Source organism: Zootermopsis nevadensis, unplaced genomic scaffold, assembly GCF_977971745.1.
Source record: "Zootermopsis nevadensis isolate Lab colony 2312 unplaced genomic scaffold, Znev_1.0 Znev_ptg000019l, whole genome shotgun sequence".
Taxonomy (NCBI): domain Eukaryota; kingdom Metazoa; phylum Arthropoda; class Insecta; order Blattodea; family Termopsidae; genus Zootermopsis; species Zootermopsis nevadensis.
Genome location: NW_028259151.1, coordinates 3,637,158 through 3,650,461, shown reverse-complemented (window position 1 = coordinate 3,650,461; position 13,304 = coordinate 3,637,158). Strand labels below are relative to the sequence as shown.

At 38.8% G+C, this 13,304-nt stretch overlaps 2 protein-coding genes and 1 long non-coding RNA gene across 4 annotated transcripts in view; 1 reads left to right on the top strand and 2 right to left on the bottom strand.

Annotated features, from left to right (window-relative positions):
* LOC110838794 (uncharacterized) overlaps nt 1-13,304 on the bottom strand; it is a 59,090-nt gene that overhangs the window by 6,397 nt on the left and 39,389 nt on the right. The gene's annotated exons all lie outside the window — the stretch shown is intronic.
* The window catches only part of Cpr (Cytochrome P450 reductase), a 74,776-nt gene continuing 66,608 nt past the window's right edge, over nt 5,137-13,304 (top strand). The window contains exon 1 of one of the 2 annotated variants that reach the window (XM_087351462.1): nt 5,137-5,545. The gene's annotated coding sequence lies outside the window, so the exon portion shown is untranslated. The remainder of the gene's footprint in view (nt 5,546-13,304) is intronic. The other variant, XM_087351464.1, reaches the window with a different exon arrangement.
* Nucleotides 11,153-13,050, bottom strand: LOC110838797 (uncharacterized). Its single transcript, XM_087351469.1, has 2 exons — nt 12,240-13,050; nt 11,153-12,146 (listed from the first exon to the last, which is right to left on the bottom strand). Exons 1-2 carry the CDS (start codon nt 12,845-12,847, stop codon nt 12,074-12,076), a joined length of 681 nt encoding a protein of 226 aa, XP_087207595.1. The 5' UTR covers nt 12,848-13,050; the 3' UTR covers nt 11,153-12,073.

The following is a 13,304-nucleotide window of genomic DNA, read 5'->3' as shown; positions in this document are numbered from 1 at the left end:
TTTAATTTATCTTTTTAAACAATACTGTCTCCCTGAACTCATTTATCCTTCCATCAAACTTATAAATGCACCGACTGAAAAACATCTTAATGATTTTAATTATGCCACTTTCTAATTAGTGTCACCATACGCTATTCACTTCCACAATAATAGCAGTTGTCCGCATTCAAGCGTGCAAGCTTTCTCTGTCATTTAGTGGTGATAAACCTCAGAAAAATTACATTAAAACTCTAATCTAATCAACAAGTTCCCTGCTTTTTATAGAGCTCAAAGGTTGAGTACAATGTTCACAGGAGTTGTCAATAAATTGAAAACTTTTTGCAAAATGCATAATTTAAATTTTAGTGTCTAGATAAAATCTATTAATGTTTTCCCAAAAGTTCTGTATAACTAGTAGAACATAAAGGCTAACATTTATGGTTCCCAAAAACAAACTGCCCATTGCCAAATAATAAAATTAAACTTTTTAAGGTTACAGTAAAACAGAAAGAGAAAAGACATATTTCAACATTGAGCTGGCTTTGGTTTATTTATTGCCACAAATACAGATCCACTGTCAGTAACTAATTAACTATGTATAAGGATAATATGTAGCATGCAGTATAAATTATATCATCATCACCCGTGGCTCTACAACCCAGTGTGGGTCTTGGCAACCTCTTTTTGGAGGTTATGTAATCTATTTGGACATTATATATTGACACAACTCAACTGTGGACATATATTTTAAATTTTCAGAGAAATATTAATAAGATATACATTTTCTGTTGTGGACGAATACAGTACCTTGTATAATAACTAATGTTTTGACTGATTTCATGAAGTTAAGTTCGTAGTTCATGTCAATTTTGAGTTGTATTATAATGACACTGACCAAAATTAAACTTTTTATGTAGACCAAAATAATAAATTTCATAAAAATATGTTAAGAAATTTTGGAGGTGGACTGTATGGAGTGATGCATCCTTCACATTATCTATACATTACACAAACTTTGTTCAAAGCGCACATACAATGCTATAAAATATATGTCACTGAAAGGAAATAGGGTTAGACATGATAAACTAGATTTTTCTGGCTGAAGATAGAGACTGGTGGGGGGGGGGGGTGTTTCTTGTAAACATGGCAATAAACCTGCGGAATTCTAAAAAAAACAGGACATTTCTTGACCAGCTGAGCGACTATCTGCCTCCAGACAGTTGGCCGTACGATAATCGATGTAAATAATATGGAAGGAAGTTGTTGTAGCGTAATTTAAGATAAAATCACGTAATTCGCCTTGGAGGGGGAGGGGCTGAGAGAAAATGTAAAACTTCATTCATGATTGCTTCTCTGAGCTGAGATTTGAATCCGAAACCTGTCTAATGTGAAGCAGAAGTGCTAACCACTCGACAGCGACGCTTGGTTGTTGTTATTATTCAGTTAGCTGGAAATTATTAACCACATTAATCATAGTCTCTAGCAAGTTGACATTTCCATGACTTCCTAGCAAAGCTTGTGACTCCATTTGGATTCCATTGATTTCGGAGTGTTCTATATAGAGACACACTTTAACAACGAAAATAGTGAAATTGTGGGGGACACAGCATTCATGGTATCGAAACAACAGGTAAAGTTATGGTTTTGTGAAATTTTTTCTCTACATTTTTCGATGAGACGTGGTAGCTCAATCAGTATAGTGACTGGCTACGGACGGATTGGACGACCGGAGAGGATTTTTACTCTAGCCTCGTGTCCACACCGTCTCTGGGACCCACTCAGTCTCCTATCAAATGGGTACCGGGGTCCTTTCCCTGGGGTAAAGCGCGGTCAGGAAGCTATATAGCAAATAGTGGGACAGCTTTACATTTTTCGATAGTAGGCTGGAAGTCAACAGATTTTGAATTGCAAATAATAGCAATTATTCCCGAATTTAATCTTCGTGAATATAATTTTCATGTTTTAGCTTATTCCTAAGAAATTTGAACTTCGTCTCATTTTATAAGGATTACTTTTAACAACTTTTATGCTATGATTTTATACTGTACCCTGGTGACATGAACATGTATCCTAATACAGTCCTGTGTAGTTAACAACATTTATGTTTTCAGCCAACAAATTAACGTCATCAGCACAGACAGAAACTGATGTATCCCATGTAATTCCAGTTTTCCTTTGTTTTCTTGAACCGTCCTTATGGCACACCTAAAGAAAATCTAAAAAACAATGGCGATAAAGCATATCCTTATTTGATTCCCTTCTATCTTGATATTCTGTTCTCAGTTGCAAAACGCCTTTGCCCCTCCCCGTCTTGGTTTAAGAACTAGCTATGCCATCTGCATGGAGGGAATAAAAGCAGAGGTACAACACAAGTCTTAAACAACCGTTTAGCAGGCTTCCACAGTAAGAGGCACGAACGTAATCTCTGGTAGCGTTACGTTGATTGTTTTCGTTACAACCAATTACCAGACACCTTTTTCTTGTATGTTTCATTGCAGAAGAATTTAATCAGTACTTAACGTCTGTGTCAGCAATTTTACGATAGGCTCTACTAAAATATGAATATTCATTCTGACAATGCAAAATACATTGCTGTTCTGTAATTATAAGAACGTCTCCAATTTTTTTCACATACTGCATAGAAATATTCTGCTTTAAGTAAAAAGGCATCCATTTGAATTATTTTACACGCGTTATTGAAGATCGAGTTTTGCAAAACAAAAGGGAATATTTACCCAACCCTACGTAATTTTTGCAATCCGATGATCTTTCTGTGCCTAATGTACATTATATCACACGCTGGGCCTATATGAAAAGATCTAATAATACGACAGAGATAGAAGTCCAAGTTTAGAGTACGTGAATTTTGGAGCGCTGGGTGTCTGATGCAGCTTGGGAAATATTTCACTTCGCCATTTTTGGTGTTTATTGAAAGTTCTTGAAATATTTTCTCACAAAATGGCAAAACACTTTGAATGAAAAAAAAAATACTTAAATGTCATGAAGATGAGTGAATGCCTTTCTGCTGCTTTATATTAATTTGATTTGAAGAATGAAATGTGGCTATTTTGCCGGGTAGTATTAAATATACGGACATCAACAAATATTCTGCTTCAAGAATATAGGCCACAGGCCTGTTTCCGACTTCAATAGAATGCGTCTTCCCATCTAGCTATGGGCGTCCGGCATTTCGATATCCTCTTAGTTTATAATTTAATAATAGTTTTGAAGTCTATCTGTTGTCATTCTTAAAATGTATTCATGACAACTTAATTTTTTCTTTTGTATTCTCTCAATTAAATTCAATATATTTTTAATTCTGTATGTATTTCTGTACTTCGTTTTTAATCTAGACGAATATTTCATTGTGCCTGATTAAGACCAGTTTGGTGAATATATCATAACCTATGTTCGCAATATTTTATGAAATACTGACTATTATTGAGTCATATAATTGTATATACATATAAAATACGTCCACTGATAATGGTCAAAAGTACACGGGCCACTTAATACAACAATTATTGATGTTTTGCTATATCAGATGATTAATCTTATCCACTTGATAACTCATTTAGACGTACGTAGTTATTTTCCATGAAGAGTAAACTTATATCAGCATACGAACTATTTAATTAGGAAATTACATCATTCCGGAAATCTGGAGGGTGGAGTTTTAACTCTTATCCCCCACTCATTTTCTAAAATTAGTCTAAGTAACTGTCTGTGAGCTTTGCTTCTCCTCTGTACAAACCAAGTCTTCTCGGCTCTGACCTACAACTGCCCTTTACAAATGTCAGTGGAGCAAGGTCTTTAGGGTAATAACAGGAAATGGCCTTAAAATATGCCACGACAGTTTCAAGTTTTTTGCATACGTTATTTATTTTCTTCACACTTCTTTCAATGTGTTTTACAGCGATAAACTTGTTAAACCAGCTCAAGATAAATAAGGTTGTGAGGAGCGCGGAAAAGGCAGTTGGCCCTGACTATTACTTCTACAAAGCTCATATTACTGCTCCGTTTTCTAAGTAACGACTGCAAAATTCCAATTCCCACAAATCGGCCAAACTGTAATTTAGTAGCGCCGCGTCCTGTAACAGCACGAAATGTCAACGCTAATAACAATAATGATAAGAAAAACGCCTTCTCAGTTCGCCACACGTATCGCACGCAATCTTCACGCAGACATATTGCCAATAGCTGCTTCGATTAAGGAAGATGAGCGCCATTGTATTTCATAATCCCATCTCTTGGCCCAATGACCTCAGCCTTGCGTTCCCAAGTGTGCCTCTTACGCAAAGCCATGAAACGAAGGCCTTTGAATGCTTTTCCAAATAAATCATGACTTCTGACTCTACATAATGTCTAATAATTCTAAATGCCTTTATTTTGACAGCCATGTACTTGGATTCGAACCAAGGCTTGTTACGGCACACTTTACATGCAGAAAATATAAACTATAATACCAGCGAAATATACAAATAGATTAAGGCTTTTTGAAAAACTAAACTCAGCATTCAGCATCCTATCTCAATCATGGATATCCAAACAGAATACACCGCATTTCTTTAATCTCTCTCGAGGCAGACAGAATCCACAAAGAATCAGATGAACCCCTAACCATATAGGCGCCGCTTTTAAGAAAATACAGAGTCATAAAAATACGTTTCCTTAATACTCGCGCTATAGGGAATATTGGTTTTCATAGTGCAGCTTGAGACACTTTTGCATAAACGAATGATTTGCTGAACAAAGGTGAATGATGGATGACCTTCAATATGCGGAAAACAACATAGTTCCAGAAACGTAATTTCACATATGTATCCGCCAATATTTGTTGCTCAGTTCTATGTAACTATGCCTTCCAAACTATTACGACGGAGTCGGTTTGCTGACTTTTTCAATTAGAGCCCTGACACATGCATGATTCACAGAAAATGAAATAAGTCTGAAGATTACACATTTTTCCAGGGAAAGATAATGGAAACGTTCAGGTTTCGCAACAAATTCTCTCATTGCATGCTTCTCGCTACCACGCACAGCTAGCTTCAGTGCGCATTGTCTGTCGTAATCTATGATAACAATAGAAAAGCCCGCGCTTGTGGAGTGATTTTTACGATTACCACTGTGAAGCGCTGCCATCGCAAAATGAGTACACGAAAGAACATCATTCTCTGAGGACTCGTAGGCTCGATCGTGTCAACACATCGGCTGATTTGTGCTAGCAGTACGTAGTGTGTAGTCATCCACTCCAAAAGAATATTGCCCTACCTGGGCTGTCTCGGTTGTTACTAGACGTGTAAAAGATTACGTTTTCATCGAGATATTTGAAGTGCCAAATACCTCCGACTTAACTAACCTTAAAACCGCGAACTATTAATTCCACCAATAACACCCAACTATTTTTCGTAGTTGAAAAGGTTCGTGTTGTGCGTGTGTTAAAAGTAGGGGGGGAAATTGAAGCACAAATACAAGATTTAGTAACCCCAGTTGCTGTTGTGTAATATCACTAGAAGTACACGAGGGTGAAGTGCGATTTTACCTTGAATTACACCATTCAAAGGAGGTAAGTTCTTAAATTTTAACAGGAATTTCTTGATGTGAAGTTTTGGGGTAGGAGGGCATTGTCAAGTTTGAGAAACGGCACAAAGTGACCGACACATTTAGTGTTGTGTTTTATTTCGACGAAAATAGATAATATCGTTAATGTTGTAAGGAAATTGTAACGTGTAAGTGGCATATTTAATGCACACTATGCAACGTTGTGTTTAGACTGCTTCGCATTTCATCATTACACATTAAGTGCTATGTATGAGATCATCCTCAACCGACTTGCATGAATGCGCCAATTTTGAAGCATTGCGTGACTGCTATGCAGAAAATCTGATCATACAGTGTAAACACAGGAAGATGGATAAAATTACAAAACTTCGTAAATATTATACTTAAATTAACATTATTAAGCTTCATTACATTGGATTTTGCTGGTCCCTCCGGTGGAGGGCTTTGGTTAATTTGGTGATGAACCTTCGGTTTCCCTAAGTCATCTAGTTAGTTAGTTATACAAGGGATAGGCGAGATATGCAGCGCGCATGGGAGAGATGAAAAATATATAAACTATGAAATTCGGAAAACATCTGAGGAAAATATTGCTTAGGAGGCTGACTACGAAGGTAATATCAAAATAGATGTTAAACAATTCGAGTGTGAGGGTGTCAGCGAGACAGAATTGGTTCGGGATAGGTTCCGGTTGAGAGGCTTTTGTGAACACTCCATTGAATGTTCGATTTCATAAACGAAGGGGTTTCCTTGAATAGAATATCCTGAAGAGTTGGACCAAGCAGTAGGTAAAACGTTACGTTTTGAGATTTACAAACTTATTAATTTTATTTGGAAGAAGGACCACAACAATAGATGGTAATATTACTGCACCTGCGTGGACTTCGGTGCAAAATAAAGAATAATACAATAAATATGTTTATTGAAATCGCGGAGAATGTTAAGTAGTTGAAACAAAAACTACATTGAACAAAGTGAGCCAGTAGTTGGTAATTTATCTACCCTTAAGTAATCTGAGGGTTCGTCACCTTGATTTCACTTTCCGTTTTCCAGTCGTAGACTATATGTAGCATGCTAGTTTCTTACGGTGAGGTGTTGTATGCACCCCCCTCACTTCCGCCCAGCCCCCAAGTTAAACTTTCACCCGCTCTAGGCTGTCGGCAGCATACTGGCAACTATACCCTCCGTCTCGTCCATCCACAATCCCAGAACGCGCACTGTCATGGTGACAAGGGTCTCGCTTAAGAGAGTAGTAAAATACTCAGTTTTGCTAAGATATAACAGCACAGGCAATTAGGAAGTTTTTTGTTTTTGTTTTTCTCGATTTAAAATATCTTTGTACCACAAGCCTGTTGCGAAATTAACACTTTTGTCAGGCAGGAGACCTGACAAACAATCTTATTTTTCACTCCCCTGTTTTTCGTGCTTTGAGTTGTATGCAGTCCCCCGTAAAGAAATCCCAATTCGACCTTGTATTCAATTTATCGCGGTTCGGGTGGGGGGGCTTTCTTTCCCGTCCGGAACTTAAAGCTGACCACTCACTTTCACCGAGTGACGAGGGAGGTTAGGAACACGTGTAGAATTACCGTCACTAGCCCATATAAAAGAGGAAGCACAAAATTGACATTTTCATGGCGCGGGTGACACACGTTCAGTCTATATGTGATTTAGACGAAAATTAATGAATCTTCATGTCTAACGTAGAGTAGGCCGACAGTGTTCAAACGTTGTTTCCATACCGCTTACAAAACTCAGACGAGGTAGCTCAGTCAGTAGACCGGTGTTCGATTCCATCCAGAGGCAGAAATTTATACCCTTCGCCAGCGCATCCAGATCTGCTCTGGTATCCAGTCTGCTGTTCGAGATACATTTACATATTTTTATATAATAAGAATGGAGATGTAGTTCCTTTAAATTGCCTCTGTGCCACAAGTGCATCGTAGAGCAGCAGATATTAATTTGTGGAAGAGGCTGTTAGTTATGGAACCCGACAATACAAAATCTGACTACTGGTCATTATCCTCAGTTAGTTAATCCAATTCACATCATTGCTGTCTAGTTTTCTGGCGTATTATTCTCCCATTTACGCGTGCCTGTCAGTGTAATTCAATAAAAATTCGAAACCCATTACATGCAATAATTAATTATTTTACCATTCTAAAAATACTACATGTTTCAATTCGTTTTTTGTTGTTGTAAAATTTATACAATATTACATGGTAGGTCCTGTTGATGGAGGCAGCAAGGACCTCTGAAACGCCGGTAAACTTTTATCTGGCTAGACGACGCAACAACCGAGAAGGCAGCTATCTTCGAATTTTTTACGGTGTTATCATAAGGAATAAAAACGATTTGCACAGACCAATATCCGTCTTCCACGTTTTCAAAAATCAAAATCTTCAACAAATGAGGCATTTAAAGTATCATTAAAATATTCCTAAATACACACGCCTTTTACTGTGTTGTATAGCAGTGGGTTTAGTGATACATTTTAATGTGTTTATGCTAAACTTTTATTGTTTGTGTTAAATTGCACTCGTCTGTATGTTCTGTACTTCACGACTTATTCCACAGCCTGTAGCCAAATTTGACTAACTTTTGGATCCATGGAATATACATATGTATGCATGTACGAGGTGCGATCGGAAAGTTTCCAGACTGCGCGTATAAAACCCCGTACACTTATCTCAGGTATTAAATTCATCCATCACCCTCGAAGTAGTTCCCCTGGGAGTGAACACAACGATCCCAGCGCCGCTGCCAAGCCTGGAAGCATCCCTGGAAATTTTTCTTTGTCAGCCTGTCAAGCACCATCTGCGATTCTGCCTGAATCTCTTCTATCGTCTCAAATCTCCTTCTCTTTAGCTGAATTTTCATCTTTGGGAAGAGGAAGAAGTCACACGGAGCTAAATCCGGCGAATAAGGAGGGTGCGGGATGACGGCCATGGTGTTTGAGGCCAAAAACTGCCGAAATTTGAGGGCGGTGTGCGCTGGCGCGTTGTCATGATGCGTCGCATGTGGAGTTCTTCCTTTAGAATCAGCTGACAGGTCCCATAGCCTATCCCAACAATGTCGCACAAGTCGTTGATGGAACGATGTCGATCTTCGTGAATGGCCTGCCGAATCTTCGTAACATTTTCGGGCGTTGTGCTCGAAGATGGTCGTCCAGAACGCTCGTCATCATCGACAGAGGTTCGGCCATTTTTAAAACGTGAATGCCACACAAAAGGTTGTGCACGACCCATTGCGGACTCCCCAAATGCTTGCTTTAGCATTTCATAGGTTTCCGTAGCCGTTTTGGCGAGTCTTTGGCAAGAGATTCAGGCAGAATCGCAGATGGTGCTTGACAGGCTGACAAAGAAAGATTTCCAGGCTTGGCAGCGGCGCTGGGATCGTTGTGTTCACTCCCAGGGGAACTACTTCGAGGGTGATGGATGAATTTAATACCTGAGATAAGTGTACGGGTTTTTATACGCGCAGTCTGGGAACCTTCCGATTGCACCTCGTATGTACGATCTCACTAAGGCTCGATCCCTTTATATTTTGGATTTATGCTTTGTTGTGGATGAGTATTGCTGACTATTTCAGTGGAACACTTTCAAAACAGGCCTCGACTTCTTGCACGAATGAACGCCAATGGATGATCCAATGTCTAAGACTTTTTTATACAATTTTTCACTGCTGATTCGTGATAAAACGTCCTACGTTACATGCGTGCACCATATAATGCGCAGGACAAATATGATATTCGAGGTTTTCACGGAGGTGAAGATGTCAAGGATGTTTCTTGAGCACGTGGTAGGACACTGTGGGTGGCGGGCTATCAAACTGCAAGACAAAAATGGGAGATGTTTGAAATATCGACGCATCAAGTCAAATGTCCGTGATCTTATTCCGCGGCTACTCAAGTAGCCATAACGATATGCCATATAATTAAATGCAGAATTCAATTCCGCGTCTTCTGCAATTATTCTCTAATTGAATGTTTTGTGTTAATGCTGTGTTAAATATTCAAGAATTTGCTTTACAAATTCAGTGAGAGGTTAAGTAAATGTACTAGCCTACGTGACTTGAGAGTCGTCATATGATGGCTGTCCTTCAAAATTGAATTGTAAAGGTTGTCAGTACGTAATACTATGAGTGGTAAGAAACCAAAATACTTTTACTTCCCATCCGAAAGACCAACATTTTCTGGAATAGAACAGATGTCAAATACTTACGAAATTGTAATCACAACCTTGCATGCATGTAGTTAAATCGGTGACTGGCGTTTGAATATAATGCGAGACGAGTTTTCAAACTTGATTTTTTTTTTTTGGTTTAATCGATTTATTAACTCATTTTTGTGAAAGAATAGGACTGACACTTGTGCACGGTTGAATTTTTTTATACATGAAATCGAGACTTTATATAATACTAAAGTGGTCTAACAAATTTCCAACAATCAGAGAGTTTAACGATATTTTTCACATATTATAACGTAGCTCTGAGGCCTCACATTTCCTGAAATATTGTATAAAATCACCGTTCCTTCATTCTAAGAACATGTTTTTTCAAGCAAGAGCAATGAGTTTGTAGAACTTTAACCGGGTCAGTTTGATGACCATGGAGGCGTTCAGGGCTACAATTTTGTTATCGCCGAGAAAAATATCACAATGCCGACATGAAAGGTTAAAATGCAGCTTCGTATAATTACAAATTCCACTTCTTGAACTGTTCAATGTTTCTTCTTGTCAAAAGCCAGTTCTCAGGGCTATTTCTTCAAAACTTAGTAGTAGAATTATTAATTATAATATATTTATGACTTCTTCTCATGTACTTGTCATAAACTACATGTACTGAATATATAAATTGCATTTTTCTCAACATAACCTTAAAATTAGTACGAAATGTTTGCAACTGAGGTCAAATTAACTTACGGGAAGTTCGATTAGAATATTCGAGGCTGCAAAGAAATTTCTGAATGTTGTACATAATTTAATTGTTGACAATGAATGAACGAAATTGAAGTTATTCCAGTGGCCCCATGAACGATAAAAGACAGTTATTTTCTGTAGTTATTTTATAGCCCCCCCCCCCCCCCCAGCTCCAGTAATACAAACTCCATTTGATATATATCGCTACAGCATCCCTGTGTAGACCAAGAAAGTTCCTAAACTCTTACAGAGACGAACATTACAACAGATTTTTAATACTGGATCAGATAGTCGCAGAGCCTCTTGCATCACTGTATCAAACAAAATACACGGACGAACGCCCTTGCCCAGGTGATGTTCGAACCCACGATCCCAAGTACATCTGTTGATATCAGATTTTGTGGCCACAGAGAATGGCAAAACGTTCTGTAAAATACAAGGAAGACGACGTTTTCACCGTAGGTAGTGTTATTATACCAGTACCCGCCACTGTTACAAGTGAAATTCTTTTGTCCTAAAAAAGTTCTGATAGAACACGAAACCAAAACATAAATATAAGACATAAAAGGGAATAAAACAGAATGGATTTTGTATGATGTGAAACTTTCACGTTGTATGCCATTATTGAAATCTTCTCTGACCACTTGGTTAAAGCCTGGCGACGTTTCGAGGGCCATCTCTGTCCTCTGACCGGCTAATCATGACGCGGCTGATGGCCCGAGAAGATTTTAAGAATGGATTTTATACGATGTATAAATGAGAGAAGCAAAGGAAATTTGCATTTCAGATATTTTCATAATTCGAGATTAGTAATTGTCACGTGTCTGCTTTTCTTAATCAGATTATTTGACAACAAGGTAGTTGGATTTTAATGACGTGATATATTGTGTGTGATGTGTCGTGGCCATCAACTCTGTACAATGCTACAACATTAACGCAGTCTGAATAACGAAAGTAGCTGAAGTTTCCGGGTTATCAGTTGTCAGTCCTGTCTGAAATGTGTGAACAAGAACTGCAGTATTAAAGTCCTGTGATTTATGGCCATGAAATTTTTAAAACAATCCACGACATATTTCTTTTACAGTTAATTGTAAATTAATCTTGACAGTGCATCTGAGAGGGATTCCTGTCCTAAACTAGCTTAACACTTTACTGTGACACGCCGTAAAATGAAAATCTTAATTTTATATTAGTTTCTGTCAAAGGGAAATTGATGCTGTGTTTTTTCCTGCGAGAAGCTAAAATACGCTCTGTCTGTGGATAACGCTCTAAAATCTGTGTTGAAGAAATCATTTAAGAACATTCATAAGTGCAAAGGAAATTCTTAAGGGAATATAGAGCTTAGTATACCAAAACTATGTGACAAGGCTTCGAGAACCCCTGAAGAATTAATGTAAAATACAGCGTGTTTCAAAAGTAGCTTTACAATTTGAGGGCGAGATATTGATGAACTGATAGGAGAAACATATAATTTCAGAACATAGAAATGTAGTCAAACACTTCAAGTTTTATGTCCATCGGATTTTTATGGTTCAATGTGACTTCCATTTGTTATGCGGCAGACGTCCCATCTGTAGTCAATATCTTGCCACGCGCGGTGTAGAATCTCCGGTGTCACTTCAGCAACTGCGGCGGTAATTCGAGTTCGGAGTTCGGCCACATTTGCAGGTTAGGGTGGCACGTACACTCGATCTTTAACAAATAACCACAAGAAAAAATCTAAAGGTGTTAGATCCGGGGAACGAGGTGGCCATGCTATTGGTGTGGCCCGACCAATCCACCGACCTGGGAAACGGTTGTTGAGGTACTCGCTCACTTCTCCGAGGTAATGACGGGGTGAAGTGAATGCGTCCTTCCTGGTCATCTTCGTCAAGTTGAGGAATGAGGATCTGTTGGAACATGTCCAGATACACAATGCCGGCAATGGTCTTCTCCATGAAAAAGAAGGGGCCGTACACTTTATCTTTGCTGATGGCGCAAAACACATTAACTTTTGGACTTTCACGAACAAATTCCAGGAAGGCGCGTGGATTTTCACTACCCCAAATCCTGCACTTGTGAGTGTTGACCTTACCAGTTGCATGGAACGTGCTTTCGTCACTGAAAATTACTGAGTCCAGAAATCCTTCGTCGTCTTCAACCCGCCGCAACATTTCCGTACAAAATTCCTTACGAGCCAGTTTATTGCCATCTGAAATGGCTTGCACCATGGATAATCTGCACGCTCTTAAGTGTAAACGTCTTCGTAGCACTCGCCACACAGTCACATGTGGAATCCCACTTTCCCGAGATACACGTCTCGTTGACTTGCGTGGACTTCGAGCGAAACTCTCCCTAATCTGTTCCACGGCGTCTTCAGAAACACGGTTTTCGGTACTACAGTTTATGCGCATGAAACTTGGTGTGTTTGGCTAAATTTGTGCATTTAAAAATATTGCGCAAGTCCTTTAAATAAATTTATATTCTCCTGCGAAGTTGTAAAGCTACTTTTGAAACGCGGTGTATAATGTATAAGTAAAAGGCCACAAATTCGGTATTAAAGACTCCATAAAGGATGTCTGAAAGGCAAAGAAATGACGATCCACGTGGAACTCGCTTCTTGTATGAACCCCACAGCCATCAAGGATAGAAATAAATTTCCTCATGTCATCGCCGGTAGTGCGGTGTCTCCTAGAATTCCGCACGTACACCATGAGGTAAGGGCTCGGAGTGCGACCTTGCGTACAAAGAGCACTTACACGTGCTATTGTGGCAAACGTTGTCAACAATTACAGAGTCACGATGAGTTCACTTAATGCTCTTTTACGCCGATAGATTAGGAGGACAGAATCGTTCTTCGTTACTATTCAT

What these genes read in the sequence shown, in the direction of transcription:
- LOC110838797 (XM_087351469.1), bottom strand. Translation starts at nt 12,847, where the DNA reads ATGCGCATAAACTGTAGTACCGAAAACCGTGTTTCTGAAGACGCCGTG. An exon ending in CCTCAACAACCGTTTCCCAG is followed by an intron (nt 12,147 to 12,239) that starts GTCGGTGGATTG and finishes TATTTGTTAAAG; the next exon opens with ATCGAGTGTACGTGCCACCC.